Here is a 19,229-nt window from a genome sequence, read left to right as displayed (position 1 = left end):
CATCAGGATCGGCTGCAGCCAGTTAAGCAAGCCCTTCGGGAAATCAAAACCAAAATCAGCAATCTAAGACTAGAACAGAAAACGACCCGCCATGGAAGTCAGGGAATGGAGTATTACTACGGGACGGATAGTAGTTCCTGTCCGTTCATCCAATACCTGATGAAACAGGACCAGGACGGACAGATTGACATGGATACTCCGATTTCGAAAATCGTCGGAAAGGACTATTTCCTGTCGTTCCAGCGGGAGCAAGGAGCGGCGGATTCGCAACAGCCAAGACCCAGTGGTGGTATGTTGAGACCTTCCATCCGGATAAGCTCCGTGGGTCCGCTGGAGAAACGGGACAGTGAGGCAACCGGTGGGAGTGACGGATCCGGTAGCAAATCGATAAAGGACGAGAAGCCTGACATGGATCTGCTGGATCCGGAATCTGCGGCAGATAAATGAGGATGCATTTGTGCGTAAAAATGTGTATTTCGAATAAACATTCGCTTAGAAATTCTTTTGGATTTTTTTATATAATGCTGTCCGTGACTGGCTAGCTTTCCCAATGGATTCCCCTTACAATTATTTCCAATAAGATTGAGGATCGCTTTAAAGTTTTCAATCTGACTCTGTGTGACTGATCCAACCCTGTTATGACAGAGTGTCCTTCTTAGCCTAGTGCTCCAATAGCATAATTTTGATCGACTCTGCTTGTAAAATAGTGCCCTAAACCGCTATGTCAATGCAAATTTCTAAAAGTATCTACAGTCAGTGACATAAGTTAGTAACCAAATGCTGTTTTTCCATTCAAAATGCCCAAGTTTGGGGTGCTGTATCTCAGCTCCTGGTAGTCCGAATTGGCTGAAATTTGGATGACGAACTACAAATAACTTGAAGTTTTGCCTGTAAGGGAATTATTACATTGCAGTCATTTTACACAGAGCTTCAGAACGTTGTTCGAAGACAAAAGTTAGTAACCGAGAGATTTTTCAATTTAATTCAAAAACGGTTAGTCGTTGAAAGTTTTGCGCTTATTTCAGAAAAAGGGGGTTTGAAAAAGTGTTTTTTTTTTGTGTATGCTCATCAAAAATTATTTTTTTCTTGTAAAGACCCCTACTGTTCCTAGAAATAATTTCTGGCTACGCCACCGCATCATGTAGATAAAACAACGAAAAAAGATATTATTTAAGTTCTTTTATCGAAGATTTCAATTTTTTCTTAGTGATTCGATTATCCGGAGGATTCGATTATCCGGAGTGAAAAAAAATCGATACTCCGGATAATCGAGTCCGACCTGTATTATTCAACTATGACTTCCTTCAACATCAATCGATAAAGTAGGGCAGAACAAATATTATTGCCAAGGACTAAATTTTCAAACACAATTTGTTACTTTTTGAATTCATTACTATTTGTTACGAATTCAGTTAATTCAAGAATAATAATAATAAGAAAAGGAAAACTAAAGAAATTAACACTAAGAAAAAACTTCAATTCAAAATAAAAAAAAACTAATTAATAAGCAAAATTTTTCAAAACTATTTACACTTAAGCCCTCTCAGGGTCTATCCAGGAGTATCACTACTGGGGCGGACTAACAACCCACACTTGCTTCGCGAATTCAATTCACACAACTTAAAAGGTGGCGAAAAAGGAATTGCCCGTTAAATAATTAAGCTCTAACACTAAAATTCAATTTATTTACACGGTTTAATTTATTTTATATTAATATGGGGAATTTCAAAGGGCTAGGATAGGGATATATTGCACTGTAACATCACCTGAAGGCGCCGGTTGCTGGAAAACGGGGTACCTATCGGGTATCGGGTTTCGAATTCGTTCCACTCGACGTAGAGGTTGCTTCCACTTCGTATTGCCTTGGCTTCACCAGAGGGGCGTCTCCCACGCAGGGTTGTGTCTTTCCCCTCGTCTGGGGTCAGGTGACCGGGAACGCACAAATCTCTGGTTGGTAACGGGTTACTTCACGTAGCACTCACGGCGCGAACTATTGATTTCTGTTCCTGAGGAATAGTTTGATTTTCGGTTTGAAACCGCGGAACACTTTAACTAGTCAATTTCTGTTACCAAAAAAAGATCCTTTCCTTGGCCTGCATATCCTTTTTATATGGGCTAGGATGATGCAGCCAAACCCATAGGTGTAACATTTCCCGGGAGGGATTTGTTTCCGCACAGTTGGTACAGGGCGCCATGATGCAGTGCATAAGGAAGGAGTGATGATGTAGGGTTTTATAGGACGGGGATTTGAATTCAAATTATCTTTATTTACAAATTGTTTTCTTTCTTATTTTTTTTTTAATTCGTTGATTTTATATTAAGGGTAATTGGTATATTAGGATAGGGAATATAGGAATACTATTTAAATATTTACATATATACATTTAAGCTAGGGTTAAAGCATAATTATTTACAAATTTACGAGTATTTACAAAATTATGAAAATATTTACAAAGTATGAATATTAAAAAAAAAGAAAAATGTATATATGTAAAACGAAACAAAGAAAAAATACAAAAAAGGCAAATGCATGATTGTGACCTATCACATAGGTAACAAATTGTACTGAATCATAGAATAATATTCTCCCAGAATCTTAAAAATAAGCTGAACCAACTTCTGAGAGTGATAAACATAGAATCCTTGGCAGGATTTAAAAATATAGACATGCTTTCCACAAAATCGTAAGCAGGATTCTCCATGGATTCTGGACACAATTTTCACGGATAATATACCTAGGTAGGATTCTCACAGAATCTTCAACAGGATTCCACCAGTGATGGAAAGCGGCGAACAACTCTGCTGAACTGGAATAAAAACAAAACCAAATGCTCCCGAGCGTCAGAGCACTGGTTTACTCGCATTTGTCGTGCTCCCGAGTAATCGAAGCTAAATTGGTTCGTGATCGTGTTCGAAGCTGTTCAGAGTCGATTGTGCTGAAAAAAGGTGCTTCCTCTCCGAGATTTATGGTTTTCAAGGGTTTTCGACTGCAAACTGGTAGTTTACTGCAGTGTCGTAAAAATTCAGCCGAATGATACCCGATCAGTGCGAAAACGAACAAAAACAAACTCCGCTAGCAAGAAGCCAATCTGACTTTGAGTGCGAATGCGACGAGAAAGAGAGTGGGTGCAACACACGCACACATTCAGTTTCACCCACTGTTGGTGTCATTTCAAAATTCAGTTTCACCTAGAGGCACTGAAATTGAAAATTGAATATAAAAAATTACAAATGAATTTTACATTACTGGTGTAAGAAAACGGCAATGTGATGCCTCCAGTTGATGAATCATGATTGTCTTTTAATAAAAAAATACAACTTTTACAATTTGCGGATGTTTTGTGGGGTATTCTGACGGAAATGATTTTTTTCACTAGTGAAATTGAATTTGAATGTCAGTAGTGGATGAGAATTAGTGTAGCAAAAGTAATTGACAAACTGAATGCACGTTCTACCAGATTCGTGCATGTATTGTCAAACAAACATTCACACAAAGAAGAATTCAACGATGACGGAGCCTACTGAGGATCGGCGTTGTTGACTGTATATTGAAATATGCAGACACTGGTTTACTGTCCATTTGATGGTCATGCAATTAATTTGTCTGTCAAAACCATAATAAATCACACCATACTCGGTTACTCGCGAGTAAACGTTCCCGAGCTTATTGCTACTTCTTTTGGCATGTTCTTCTGAGCAGACGGGTGTGAACTTACTCACACCTAGCCTGTTCGTGAGTCGGTCATGTGTGATATGCGTTGGCATACACTCGTGAACTGCTTCGTGATGCGAACGTTTCCACCACTGGATCCCACAGACTTCTAGCCAAGTTTTTCATCGAATTTAATACATTATTTTCTTAAATACTGGCTAAGATTAGAAGCAAATCTTGGACAGTATTCTCAAAGATTTCAAGGTAGGATTTCTAACAGAACACTAGGCACAAATCTTATGAAATTGTGGACATAATTCTCATTCAAACCAAGATTTTTGCAAAAGTTCATGAGCCTCCAAAAATCTTTTGAAATATACTATGTTGAATTCTTTCCAAATTCTGGGTATGATTCGTATAAAATCCTGGTCATTAATTTCCAAGCGTCTTAAGTGTAGAGTAGAGTCTTCAAAATATCCTGTGCAAGATCATTGCATGATTTTGAAAGGGACGCTCTATATATCCGTCGAATTCTCCTAAACAAATTTGCTTTATTTACTAACTTTTGGCGGATTACATGCGAATATATGTGCATTTCAAAAAAATGGCCCGCCACATAATATTATTTCTGCGATTTGGCCCGCACTTTGAAAAGGTTGGGTAGGTCTGGTCTATGACATCCTCTAAATAGATCGAAAGTTATGTCAGAAATCCTTTACTGCCCATAAATGCATAAATGTCCCATGTAAATAGGAAATCCAGAAAACATGGCTACGACATGCATTTATGAGCAGTGTAGGAGTTCATTAAGGCTCTAGTAAGAATTTATCATTTGTCAAAACTGAAAAAAAGCAGTTTTATTTCGATGGATCAACAAATCAAGATATCAAGAACGTCTGTTTATGATAATTGACAAGATGAAGTAACGGACGTTTTTATTATTCTCAATTACGGGAGAAAACTACTGTTTCAATTCTGGCAAATGATCGTTTCTCAATAGAACCTTAAAGGTTGCTTAACCTTTAACCAACCTTTCCCGTAACGCGGGTAGATCACCTTTTCGTGGTGCGTTACGGGGTAAGATCTACCATTTTGAACCCTAGTTTCATCTTGTTTGTCGAGCTAGGGTAATATATTCTGGTAATTCAAGGATTCGCGGTACAAAGTCCTCATTACTGGCAACAGTTTCTGAAATTTAATCTATTTTACCTAGCAGATGATTAAAGCATTGGTGTTCATCAATCCCGGGACTACGCTTGAAGCCAGGATAATAATCATGAGTATCAACTCAACAAGGACTGTTAAGTACTGGTAGTTCAAGGGCTCACGTCAATTTTGAATATCAAACAAATTTTTTAGCTTGATACGGTTTTGCTGCTAACACAAAACACCTTTTTTCTAGTATTTTTTTGGGATTAAACTAAAAGCGAAACAAGGATAGGACTAGAGTTCCGTTGCATGATCAAATATCAGTAGTACCGATTTGGTTCCTCAGAAATTGAATCGATTATAATTTCTAAGGGGCGCGCCTTCGCTGAGATATAAGTCTCTATGAAGGATGTAAATAGCGGGATCTTTTTATCACATTCGATTTTCATCAGTCTCTGAGGAATCAAAACAAGAACTTACAGAAATCGATGCGACATGCACTATACACTAAGGATACGGGTAATGCCACAATAGATCTGAATAATGGTCGCAGTGGTGCACCCGAACAGAAAAAAAAAACCTTTAATCACCGAGAAAACGGATGAAACTTCAAAGTTCTGTTATTTGGGCAATTTTCGGCCGATTTGTTTCGTATTAGCATGGATGTCTGTTTTTTGAAGACCAGTGGATTTTTTGACAATTTTTACCGGTTCAATCTGACACAATGACCCACTGAAGTAACCCTAGGCTGGTAGACATCAAAAAATCAACGGCTTTCAAAAAACCAAACATCTACCTATACGATTCCATTGGAACTGAAACGATTCGAATCGGACAACAATGGCCGGCAACATTTTTAGACATTTGCTTGGTGGATTTGGGTTAAATGATTATATAGGTATCATTTGAGGTTACTTTTACATTTTCTTCAGAAATACCTACCGATTCTCTACTCCAACAATTTCTGAGAAATTTCTCTAAAAACATCTCTAGAAGAATGCCTCGAAAAATTCTTCGAAAACTTTATTGGGAAATTGTTTTGAAGAATTTTTCTAAACAAACCTTAGGATGAAACTCTGGAACAATCCTTATTCTAAGAGAAATTGCTGGTTGAAATCTTCAAGGAATACTGAAAAATTCTTGGAGAACTTACTGGTTGAGCTGAAATAATGAAGAAGCGAAAATCTTCGAGAAAATCCTAGAGAATCACAATTCTCGCGCAACTTTTCAAAAAGATCTATCTAACATTGAGTTTATTTACTTTATCTTTAATCAATAACTAAGCCACATTAATCTCTTTTGTTGTGTTTTTTGTATGAAACGCTAGCCAAGGACATGGTATTTAGATCTATAGTGCAAAACTTCCCCAAAGCACTGTTACATTCGAAAGAGAGCGAGAGAGCGGAGAATCTTTTATTGTTACATTTTTCCTTTTGGAAATTTACGCATGAATTTCTGAATGAGTTTTTGAAGGTACAAGTAAGTGTATTCCTGATGGAATATTTAGGTAATTTCTGTGGTTAGACATGTTTCAGGTTGAACTCTTGAGACTACTCTCTTCAGTAAACTTGACTCGACTCTTGAGTAAAATAACCACAAAACGAATCCCTGAAGAATTTTTCGGAGTAATATGTTATGGAAACTTTAAAATGAAGATGAATCGAAGCTAAACTTCAAATTTTCAAGAGCACGGATCTGGAGAACCAAATATCCGTTTAAGCTGAAAACTTAATCGATTGGTCACTAGTTTGTGGTGACAAATCGATTAGGATTTCAGCTCAAACGGATGTTTGGTTCTCCTGGTCAGTGCTCTTGAAAATTTTAACTTTGGCTTCGATTCATCTTCACCTTAAAGAAATACCAGAATTAATATATGATGAAATTCCTGAAAAACATAAGAATTACATATACACATACGAGCAGTATTACTTGTCGTAATGACACGAAAATTGAAAAAGGTACCTGTCCCAAATTCCGCTTTTGTTCCCGTACTAACTCACTCTGGCTGGCATGATCGCCACTTTCTGCCAGACATATTTTACTATAGCTAGAACAAGAAAAGGCAAACCACCGGATGTTCACGCTACACCGGATGAATTCGCGCGGTTTTTCGATTGTTTGTACCACCATAGGAGGGCTGCGGTTGTTTCTGCACATAAACGATTCGAATGCATATCTCCATACACTGCCAGCATTAGTGCAGTCATAGTCACTAGCCACATTCAATAAAGTAGTACCATGCCCACACAGTTATGGATCACCCACAGTGACGGATCACTTTGGCGTTCAACATCGGATAACTCGCTCAAAACATAAACGTTGACGTAAAACATATTTTTCCCATGTTATACTATTTATCTGCTACCATTTGTAATGTTAAGCACAACATTCAACCGCTAAATAATGTTGTATTTAGAACCGCAGTTTTAGTTAGAACCGCACAGCTATCATTATATGGTCGTTTTCTGTAAGAAGTGCCGCTAGCATTCATAAGCTCCCACAGGTAGTAAAATTCAAATGTTATAGCATAAAACATGCTCGTTCACTTCGATTTAGTATGGATGAATTCATTGGAAAACGTTTTTCTTGATTGTTGATTCTAAATACCGAATATTAGCACTTCTAACTAGTGATCTATAATATGGACCAGGAAATGATTGTTTACCACGGTTATGGATCACTTCCAAATTATTTAGATTTTTGCCGTTTTAAGCATTGGATTCGACATTTTCAGACAATAGCACTAAGGATAGAACTAATAAAACATCAAGGTTTGTAAATTTCATTTTTTAGCGGACAAAAATGGGTGGAAAACTTGGTGTGGAGCGAAAACAGTACATGTCTCAGTTACTACAATGCAGTATCACAACAAAAATGGCATTTTACCCTTGTTTCCAGCTCTAACACTGCTATTTTTTGCAATAATATGTGACACATTGGTAACTTTCGTCAAATCATGCAATACAGATGCATTGAGTTAAAAATCTCTTGATTTTGCGCACTGATCCGTAATATGTCACAATTTGATCCATAATATGAAAATTGATCCATAATATGGTTTTCAGAAACCGATACAATTTTTAATTTTTATGCAATCCTATGTAAATACTGCACCCAAAACAGTTTACTAACCGAAGTTCCAATCTGAAACGATTCAATTCGTGCTTCTAAATTACAGTTTTACGTTTTCCATGTCGTTTTATTAAATTTTATAGGTTGGACTCCACACTATTTGATCCATAACTGTGGGGTCATGGTATTTACTAGGTTCTCGAACCGGTATACATGTTTCTTTTTATCCACCGCTGCAAGGTGCTATATTTAGCTAGGCATTGGGCATCGTGACGTACTTCTTTTGCTAGTTTATACTTATGTACATACTAAGCAGCCAAGCACACCACGCTGTTTTTGTTTTGATGCGAATAAGGCGAATGGCGAAAAAAAAATGCAATGTTTGCAAATGCTTTTCTTGTTTAGGCTGGTGCAGTCGGATTCATGTGCCGATGCCGTTTTAGCGTACGCTGAGTATTAGGAGATATTGGGGTCAAACTGCTATGATTGGTTGGAGTCTAAATGCTATGTCTTAACTTTTTGTCACGGTATGACCAAGGATCTTTTCGTTCTGATATTGTTTGACATTTTTTGACATCGTGCCGTGCTACACGATTTTATTTCTTACAAACAGAGCAGCAATATAAGGGGCTGTCCATTAACCACCTGATAATTTTTTTCTTGAATTTTCAGGCCCCCTCCCCTCCCCCTCGTGGCGTGGTCATTCGTCTATACAAAAATTTTAATATTTGGCTAGACCCCCTCCCCCCATAAATGTCTACGTGGTTTACGGACGACCCCTGAATGTAAACTGTTGTGAATTAACGTTGTTTGCCTGAACTTTTTTTCGAAATGTATGTCTTCAAGTGTTTTTTTTTTTGTGTTAAAGCATGTTTATTTCTATGAAAATTAGGTAAAATTCCAGAATCATGATCGCTGTGATGTTGACAGATATCCATATACTTCTAGTTCTGAACAATGTGTCAGCTTGAAAATTTATGCTAAAAAGCATTTGGGTAAAAGGTTCATTTGGGAAAGTGGCGTCCGGAGAAATTTCATTTGGGGAAAAGTAGCACAATCGATGTTTAATTGAAATTTACCGACAGAGCAGATAACGGACACTTCATGGGTGGAGCCCGTGCAAGCATGAGTTTTACGTTGCGTCGCCGGATTGTTGCGTTAAGTGAAGCTGAAAGTGGATTGCGGCTACTCAGTCAAGGATGAAAGATCAATTGGTGAGCTCGTTTCATGCTTTTACAGTAATGGCCCGATTTTGTCTACCCCCGATTTTAGCATCCTTTTTCCCGTGTTTGTCAGCTTAAAATTTATATTTGTTTTCATTAGACTAAACACGGCTATACTGGCAATATTGGCTTAGCTTAGCTTAGACTGACTGCACATATCAATGGTTGCTATTCCGTGATTGACCGAAGTCAGTGAAAATGCACAAAGAATCAACTAGAAGTTCGGCTGGGATTGGCCATAATCTTCTTCAGTGTGCATAATTCAGTGCCTCTATTTATACATGGTCAATAACGGCGCCGGCCACGTCCTTGCAGTCAGGTGGGATTGGGGTAAGGAATGTTAGTGTGTAACCTTTGCTATTTGGAGACCGTGTTTGCCTCTGCATCTGCACAAAGGTTACTGGGAGGGATGTTTGTTAATGGGGAGGATCGTTGGGTCACAGGATTCACTTTGATAAGCGATTAGACCATGATAAATAATTATTTGTGAGATATAAACATGCTTATATGTAAATATAATATTTAAAAAAAAAAGGCCACCAGAGAATGAAGATAATTAATCTTGAAAATTTCCAGCTCAATCTAAACATTGCTACTGTATTGAATGAAGTTTAAAATCGGTAGCTGCCCATTCGTGTTCTTCGATCATGTCCAGTTAAGTGTAATTCTTCAAAACGCCTCAACATGCCAAATATTTTAGAACGATTGAACGATTTCTTGTTTATTTTAAACACCTGTGTAGGTTGGATTAGTTGCAACGCAATGCTCTGTCGCTTGTGTCTACTGCTTAGCAATTAGCATATTGGATTAATTCGTTTTTTTGCCTATCTTATTTCTCCTCTACTATCAGGTTTCCGTATATGCCAGCTGTGTCGAGAAATTGGTAGAAGGCGCACTGAAAGGTTACAATGCAACGGTGCTGGCCTACGGACAGGTAAGTCGGATGATTTATTATTTACGGTTACGATTGGCGCGACCCACTTGCCTCAATCGATAGACGACGACGATCGTGCAGAAAAAAAAGTATTGACGCATGTCTCCTTAACTCTGTAGACTGGTTCGGGCAAAACCTACACAATGGGAACCGGCTTCGAGCGGGACATTCCGGAACTGCAAGAGGGCATAATCCCACGTGCGGTTCGGCATCTCTTCGAGGGCATTGCACAGCTGCAGGAAAGCCCATACGATGAGGACGGGGTCTACCTGGGATCGTTGCAGTTCAGCGTGGCGGCACAGTTCATGGAGCTGTACAACGAGGAAATCATCGACCTGCTCGATCCCTACAGTAAGGTATGTATGCTAAGAGGGTGGGTGGACATTTAGTTAAGAATCACGATTGCAATAGGCTAGCATTTGCGAAAGGAAAATCTGTGGGTACCTTACCTATATTCATCTCTAATTTCCAGGGCCGCCTTTTCAAAATACACGAAGACGCCAGCGGGGGCATTTCGGTAGCCGGTGCAACCATACAGCCCCTCACCGGTCCACAGGATGCGTTACGTTGTCTGCAGCAAGGTGCACTGGCTCGCACAACCGCTTCCACCCAGATGAACGAACAATCGTCCCGCAGTCATGCTCTCTTCACAATCCTCATCCGTCGGCAGCGGGTAATGAGTGCCGAGGAAAGTGGCAACCCGGAGGGGGACCTGGAAACGCTCACATCAAAGTTCCACTTTGTGGACCTGGCCGGTTCGGAGCGGCTCAAACGAACCGGCGCAACCGGAGAAAGAGCCCGCGAAGGAATCTCAATCAACTGTGGCCTGCTGGCACTGGGCAACGTAATATCGGCTCTGGGCGACAAAGCCAAAAAAGTTTCACACGTTCCCTATCGGGACTCGAAGCTGACTCGACTGCTGCAGGATTCGTTGGGTGGCAAGTATCAATCGCGTGCAATTGCGAGTGATCATTTGCTTCACTTTCCCATCAATCACGCTTTCAATCGATTTCAGGAAACAGTCAGACCATCATGATTGCCTGCGTATCACCGAGTGATCGTGACTTTATGGAGACGCTCAACACGCTCAAGTACGCCAACCGGGCGCGCAACATCAAAAACAAAGTACAAATCAACCAGGACCAGAGTTCGCGTACGATCTCACAGCTGAGGCGTGAAATCGCTGCCTTGCAGCTGGAGCTGGTCGAGTACAAGCAGGTTAGTATCAGATGACGAAGGTGGTTGGAAGACGGCAAGACGGTGCAGCTAAAAGGCTAAATGTTTTTGCGGTTTCGCTTTTGTTAGTCGCATTTAAGTGTTGCGGTATCGGTTGGATTTGATTGACGCGTAACGAAGTGTCAGGAATTTGAAAATGATTAATTTAATAGGCACTTCACAGTGCATGGGTGACATGCACTTGACGTAATAACAGTCAGCGCTTTTGGAAGCTGCGTGACGGTTGTGATTTACAAATTAAAGATTTGTATCATTGTTCAGTACAAAAAGTAGAAAGAGTTACATTATTCAGACTTTCTCTTAACCTTCCTTGTGCATTGGGATCATTTTTGGCCAATCGGCACTCTAAAGAAGCTGTAACTTTGCAGAGGATAGAGATGTAATCTGAAATTGTCTGACTTTTCCTAGCTTCTGAATACGAACATTTTCGTGCTTAAAAAGCTTTCAATGACAAAAAATGACAAAAAAATGCCACCTATGCATTAAGGGTCACACGACTTTTAAACACTCTCGAAAATCCATTATTGATCCGATTTTCGTTCTTTTAGCTTTATATGAAAGATATAAAACCGGCTAATGGAACATTTTTCTTAAGTATGACAACTCTGAACACAAGGGCACCTGGAACCTGTTTCAGAAGGAACTGGTACATATCATATCCTGAAGTTCATACGCATTTACAGTACGACGGTTCAAATTTCACGATTTTTCATACCGATTTACAAGAGCAATTAGATTTGGCTGGATTTGATCGGAATATTCCGGAACCAGTAGGGATTATGTGGACATTTTCAGATCATCATATAGTCCTATCATGCGACAGCTCAAAATTCATGATATTTCATTTAGATCTAAGGAGACACTATGCCAAATAACAAGAAAAAAAAATCTTCTTGTTTCTGGCGTTACGTCCCAACCAGGACAGAGCCTGCCTCTCAGCTTAATGTTTCTATGAGAACTTTTACAGTTATTCATTATCTTTGCCGATTGAACATTTTTGCATGTGTATATCGTGTGGCAAGTACATTGATCTGGGAAGTGGATCAAATTCCCAACCTGAAGAGATCCTCGACCGATGGTATTCGAGCCCATGTCCCTCAACTTGGTCTTGCTGAAAAGCTTCGTGTTTACCGCTACGACAACGACTTTACTGTATCCGAATATCCATAACCGTTTCCGTTAGGCCAAATTAGAAAAAAAATGATAGTATAACAAATCGGCATCGTTCGACTAGTCATTATTCATGTTTTGACGTTCTAGCGCTGAGGAATAAGAACTTCGAGGCCAGTGTAAATATAGCTTCAGAACCTCCTGAGATTCGATCAAGAGTTCCTTCCGAAATTTCTCTTACCAGCCATTTCTCCCAGAGTTTTCTCTAGGGATTGCACCAGAAATTGCTCCGAGATAATCTATACCGTAATCCCCAAAGGATTCTTTAAAATCTCCAGGAATTCTACTAGGGATTTCCTCGCCTCCAGGGGGAATTTTTATCGTTACTAGATTTTTTCAGACCGGTTCCGATAGGGTTTTAGGAACACGCTCAGCAATTTCTTCTAGGAATTCTGTCAGGTCTCCCTCTAAGGATTCCTCCAAACATTATTCCAGGAATATCTGCAGAAAAATCTCTACAAGGATTCCTGTAGAGATTTTGCGTGGAGTTTCTCCAGTGATTACTCCCTAAGTTCCTCCAGTATAATCTCCAAAAACTTTCCAAGCACTTATGTTAGGGATTCCTTCAGAGATTTCTTCAAGAATTCTTCAAAAGTTTTCTCCTTATATACCTATGAAGTTTCCTTCAGAAATCTTACCATAGACTCCTCCAAGGATTCCACCTGGAAAAACTCTACAAACATTCTGGGATTTATTCAGGAATACCTCCAGGAATCATAAAGAATTGCTCCTGTTATTTCTCCAGTGATTTCTGCATCAATTCCTCCAATCATACTTGCAGAATTTGCTCCAGGTAGACCTCTCCAGATTCCTCCAAAAGTTATTCCGGAGATCTCTTCAAGGATTACTCCAGGGATTCCACCAGGAATTTCTTTTCCTCCAGGTAAGAATGATAAAATCTTGAAGGAAAATCCTGAAGTAATTTCTTGTAGAAACATGAAATTACTTCAGGATGTTCCTTCGAGATTTCTCCCAGGGATACCTCCAAGAAATGGCTGGTAGAATCACTCCAAGTTATCATCCAGGAATTTCCCTAGAAATTTTCCCAGAGATTCGTTTTTGAGCTCCGAAAATGGCCTGTACAAATTCCTCTAGAGTTTTCCTCATGAAGTCCTCCAAGGATTTATTCAGAAATAATACTAAGAGTGCCTCCAGGGATTCCTCCAAGAATTTGTCCAAGAATTGCTCGAGGAACTCCTTTACTGAAGAAGATTTTGAGAATCCCCTAGAGGAATCGTTGGAAAAAACTTTTGAGCCACCCCTTGAGGCATCTCTAGAACGATTTCATGAAGAAATGCTTGGAGTAATCCCTTGAGATCCCTGAATGATCCCCTCTAAAAAAAACATATGGAGAAATCTCTCATGAAGGAATCCTTAGAGTAATCTGTAGAAGAAACTCTGGGGGAATCCCTTGAAGAATCCTTGCCTAATCCCTGGAAAATCCTTAGAAAAAAAATCTTGCAGGGTTCTGTGGATGAGTACCCGAGGAAATCTCTGGAAGAACTCTTGAAGAAATCTATGGAACAATTTTTAGAGTAACCTAAGTAGAGATTTTTCTGTAGTTATTCTTGTAGGAATTTCTGGAGAAATTGCTGGGTAATTCTCTGGAGGAATCCCTGAGAGATTCCTGTAGGAATCTCCGAAGGATTATCTGGGGAAATTACTGAATTAATCAATGAAAGGTTACCTGGGTAAATTGATGAAGGGTTCTTTGAAAGATTTCCTGGGTAAATTGCTGAAGGAATACCTGGAAGCATCTCAGGAGCTATCCCTGGAAAAATTCCTGGAGTAATCCTTGGAGGATCCCTGAAAGATCCACTGTGAAGATTATGCGCGAGAAATCCCGGCTGAGATATTTCTGGAGAAATCCCTGGATAATCCTTGGAAGAATAAATTGAGAAATATCTGGGAGAATCCATGAAGGGATTTTCCTAGAGGAATCTAGGTAGTGATTTTCCTAATGTCATCCCAGGATGAATTTTTAGAATATTTTGTGATAAAATTCCTGGAGGTTGATTCCATGGTTAATCTTTGGGGAAAATTCTAAAGGAATTCTGGAAGGAATCCCCGGAGGAATGTTTAGGAATGAATGAAGAAATTTCTGAGGTAATTCATGGAATATTACTTGGAAAATTCCTTGAAGTAATTCACGTAGCGTTTTTCCAGAAGGTATTCTTCAAGGAATTCCTGAAGAAATCCTTTAAAAAATGTGAAGTGAAGAATCCCTGAAGGAATTCCTGATAGAATCCATGAAGCCCTGAAGAGGACTACTGGGGAAATCCCTGCATGTATCTTTGGAGGAATCCAAGGAGGAATTTCCGATTAAATATCTATGGTGAACCTTGAAGAGATTGTTCTAGTGTAACCCCTAAAGATATACTTGGATATATCTATGCAAAGATTCCAACAAAGTTTTTCCTGGATGTATACTTGAAGGAGTCTCGGGAGGAGTCTTTGAAAGAATTTCAGAATAAATCGCTTGAAGCATTCTGGAAGGCTTTCTGGAAGAATCCTTTGAAAAGTTCCTAGGCAAATATCATTAAAAGTTTTACTTGAAGAAACTATGAAGGATTCACTGGAGGAATTCCAGCGGAAACTCCTTACGAAATTTTTTAGAAAAAAAACTCCTGTAGAGATTTTCATGCAGAAATCCCTGAAATAATATTTGGAGACAATCCTCCAGGAACTCCTGACAGAATTGCTGAAGGTATTCCTGGAGCCCTTTTGGAGCTGGTCTTAAAAATCATAGTGATCAAGAGTTCTTCATGGAGGAATCACTAGTGAAGAATTTCTTGTAAAATCCCTTATGAAATTTTCGAAACTTCTGAAGATGTATTGGGAGGAATACTTGGAGTATTCATTGGAGATTTTTCTGAAGAAATTTGCGGGAATTTCCTGGGGCCATGTTTGAACTGGTCCCAAAATTGCGTTTGCGGTCAAAAGCTCTAATACGTCAGTCTTTTTACTTATACACTCCCGTTCATAAGTTTGAGTTTACCCCCCAAAAACGTACAAAAGTGTTTTGTCCATATCTCTGTGATTACACGTTCAATTGAAACTCTCATGGCGCATTCGAAAGGCAATGAGTTATTTTTATTTAGGTATTCTTCCAAAATCATTTTTGTATACTAAATTTTTACTTAAAATTGAGACAGCTGTCACTTGGAGTTTCGAAATGGTGGAATGAATGAATGAATGCTAAAAACAAAATTTCATGGTTACTATGATGGGCCCCTCCAACCGCATTCCTAGGCATTTCTGTTCTATGACTCGATATTTCCATGAGTCGATGATCCCTTCAGATAACGACCCATGGTCCCACACATTGAAAAAACATGGCTAGTTTTCTCAGCATTCGATCAACCAAAATTTTAAATCGATGTTTCATTAGAATAGTAATCATATATTCTTTGAAGAGCACTTACGAATTGTTTGCAGAAAAATCTGAAAACTATTATAAATCAATGAAAGAGTCATTCAAGTCATCTTGCAGAGGTTTGGGTTCACCCCTTAGTATGATGGGATCACCTGAGCTGTGATAATGGAAAGTGATAGAATGGAAAGTATATCTGATGTGTATAACGAAAGTTCATGAATGATAATCGGTGATAGAAATGATAGAGCCAAAAACAAAACTGTCCGCAGCAAAATAGTGTAAATTATGTGACAGTGAATGATTTGGTGGATGGAGACATTTTAATAAAACTATTTCGTTCTACGCTTCAACCACTTTTGTAATTTTTTTAGGTCCTATCATAGTTTGATAGTAGTCTGGATTACTAGACTGCAGAACTACGGGAAGGGCTGATTGCTGCTAGGGTACACAGTGACCATTTGAGCGACATTGATAGGAACGTCTGTGTGATGAACGCAATAGAGGCCTATAAAAGCAAATGGTAGGAAGAAGCTTAGGGCGGATTGAAAGTCCCATCGCTATCGCTACTTGCTATAATTTATCAATTGATTCACAATTGCTTTGTGAAGCCTAAGCATGGTTGGTCGTTGCGTCGACGGAGAAGCTTTTTTTCCTGTTTTCGTGCTTTGGAGCACCCCTGTCAATGATGTATTATCAGTCTGTGAGCTCGTTTCATGCTTCTATTTCATATCTTTATCGTAAATACGGCATGAATGTTGCATTTATTTATTTGTTCATTAAATAATGATTGGTTTGACACTTCAAGTGTCAGCGTACTATAACTCTTACTTACTTACTTATTTGGCTTTACATCAATTATCTTGATAAAGCCTCGCCAACAATATTTCGCCAATTCCCTCGGTTCATGGCCGCTTCTCTCCATCCTCGACTGTGACCCACGCTCTCCAGGTCCTGGTGTACCTGGTCAATCCACCTAGCTCGCTGCGCCCCACGTCTTCTTGTTCCGACCGGATTCGTGGCGAACACCATCTTTACAGGGTTGTTGTCCGGCATTTTTGCAACATGCCCTGCCCAGCGTATCCTTCCAGCTTTAGCTACCTTCACGATACTGGGTTCGCCGTACAGTTGAGCGAGCTCGTGGTTCATCCTTCGCCGCCACACGCCGTTCTCCTGCACGCCGCCGAAGATCGTCCTTAGCACTCGGCGTTCGAAAACCCCAAGAGCTTGCAAGTCCTCATCGAGCATAGTCCACGCCTCATGCCCATAGAGGACTACCGGTCTTATGAGCGTTTTGTACATCGTGCATTTGGTGCGGGGGTGAATCTTTCTTGACCGCAGTTTCTTCTGGAGCCCATAGTAGGCACGACTTCCGCTGATGATGCGCCTTCGTATTTCCCGACTAACATTGTTGTCAGCCGTCAACAAGGATCCGAGGTAGACGAACTCGTCCACCACCTCGAAGGTATCCCCGTCTATCGTAACACTGCTTCCTAGGCGGGTCCTGTCGCGCTCAGTTCCGCCAACCAGCATGTACTTTGTTTTCGACGCATTCACCATTAGCCCGACTCTTGTTGCTTCGCGTTTCAGGCGGGTGAACAAATCTGCCACCGTTTCAAATTTTCTCCCAATAATATCCATGTCGTCCGCGAAGCAAACAAATTGTCCGGATCTCGTGAAAATCGTGCCTCGACTGTTAAGTCCGGCTCTCCGCATGACACCTTCAAGCGCAATATTGAACAACAGGCACGAAAGTCCGTCGCCCTGTCGTAGTCCCCGCCGAGACTCGAACGAACTGGAGTGTTCGCCCGAGATCTTCACGCAGTTTTGCACACCGTCCATCGTTGCTCTGATCAATCTTGTGAGCTTCCCGGGAAAGCTGTTCTCGTCCATGATTTTCCATAGCTCTATGCGGTCGATACTATCGTATGCCGCCTTAAAATCGATGAACAAATGGTGCGTAGGGACCTGGTACTCACGGCATTTCTGGAGGATTTGCCGCACGGAAAAGATCTGGTCCGTTGTCGAGCGGCCGTCGATGAAACCTGCTTGATAACTTCCCACGAACTCGTTTGCTATAGGTGATAGACGACGGAAGAGAATCTGGGATAGCACTTTATAGGCGGCGTTTAGGATGGTGATTGCACGATAATTTTCACACTCCAGTTTGTCGCCCTTTTTGTAGATAGGGCATATAACGCCTTGCTTCCACTCCTCCGGTAGCTGTTCCGTTTCCCAGATTCTGACTATCAGCCGATGCAGACAAGCGGCCAACCTGTCCGGGCCCATCTTGATGAGTTCGGCTCCGATACCATCCTTGCCAGCGGCTTTGTTGTTCTTGAGCTGTTGAATGGCATCCTTAACTTCCCCCATCGTGGGAGCTGGTTGATTTCCGCTGTCCGCTGTGCTGACGTAGCCATCGCCTTCGCTGTCCTGACCTTCTGTGCCTGTGTTCTCTGCGCCATTCAGGTGTTCATCGTAGTGCTGCTTCCACCTTTCGATCACCTCGCGTCCGTCCGTCAAGATGCTCCCATCCTTATCCCGGCACATCTCAGCTCGCGGCACGAAGCCTTTGCGGGATGTGTTGAGCTTCTGATAGAACTTCCGCGTTTCTCGAGAACGGTACAGCAACTCCATCTCTTGGCATTCCACCTCTTCCAGGCGGCGCTTTTTGTCCTGGAATAGGCGGGTTTGCTGTTTCCGCTTCAGTCTGTATCGTTCCACGTTTTGCCGCGTACCATGCTGCAGCATTGCAGCCCGCGCTGCATTCTTCTCCTCTAAAACCTCTTGGCACTCCTCGTCGAACCAATCGTTTCTTGAGCTCCGTTCCACATATCCGACAACGCTTTCGGCAGCGTCGTTAATGGCTGCTTTGACTGTCCTCCAGCAGTCCTCAAGAGGGGCCCTATCGAGCTCGCCCTCATCCGGCAACGCTGCCTCAAGATGCTGCGCGTACGCATTGGCGACATCCGGTTGTTTCAGCCGCTCGAGATTGTACCGGGGCGGGCGTCGGTACCGTACATTGTTGATGACGGATAGTTTTGGGCGCAGTTTCACCATCACCAGGTAGTGGTCGGAGTCAATGTTGGCGCCACGATAGGTTCTGACGTCGGTTATGTCGGAGAAGTGCCGTCCATCGATCAAAACGTGGTCGATTTGCGATTCTGTCTGCTGAGGTGATCTCCAGGTGTACCGATACGGGAGGCTGTGCTGGAAATAGGTGCTACGAATGGCCATGTTCTTGGAGGCGGCAAAATCTATCAGTCGTAGGCCGTTCTCGTTCGTCAGCCGGTGGGCGCTGAACTTTCCAATCGTCGGTCTGAACTCCTCCTCCTGGCCAACCTGAGCGTTCAAATCTCCTATGATGATCTTGACGTCGTGGCTTGGGCAGCGGTCGTACTCGCGTTCGAGCTGCGCGTA

General features: G+C 41.0%; 1 protein-coding gene across 8 annotated transcripts in view; it reads left to right on the top strand.

The window, feature by feature from the left end:
• The window catches only part of LOC5571651 (kinesin-like protein KIF21B), a 148,537-nt gene that overhangs the window by 90,528 nt on the left and 38,780 nt on the right, over positions 1–19,229 (top strand). For all 8 annotated transcript variants that reach the window (XM_021845514.1, XM_021845513.1, XM_021845516.1 and 5 more), the window contains 4 exons: positions 9,947–10,030; positions 10,150–10,386; positions 10,503–10,968; positions 11,046–11,248. In XM_021845514.1, coding sequence (XP_021701206.1) covers positions 9,947–10,030; positions 10,150–10,386; positions 10,503–10,968; positions 11,046–11,248 — 990 coding nt within the window. The remainder of the gene's footprint in view (positions 1–9,946; positions 10,031–10,149; positions 10,387–10,502; positions 10,969–11,045; positions 11,249–19,229) is intronic.

The sequence above is a fragment of the Aedes aegypti genome, chromosome 2, assembly GCF_002204515.2.
Source record: "Aedes aegypti strain LVP_AGWG chromosome 2, AaegL5.0 Primary Assembly, whole genome shotgun sequence".
Taxonomy (NCBI): Eukaryota; Metazoa; Arthropoda; class Insecta; order Diptera; family Culicidae; genus Aedes; species Aedes aegypti.
The sequence above is the reverse complement of the archived record's forward strand: the minus strand, read 5'-3'. Positions and strand labels throughout refer to the sequence as shown.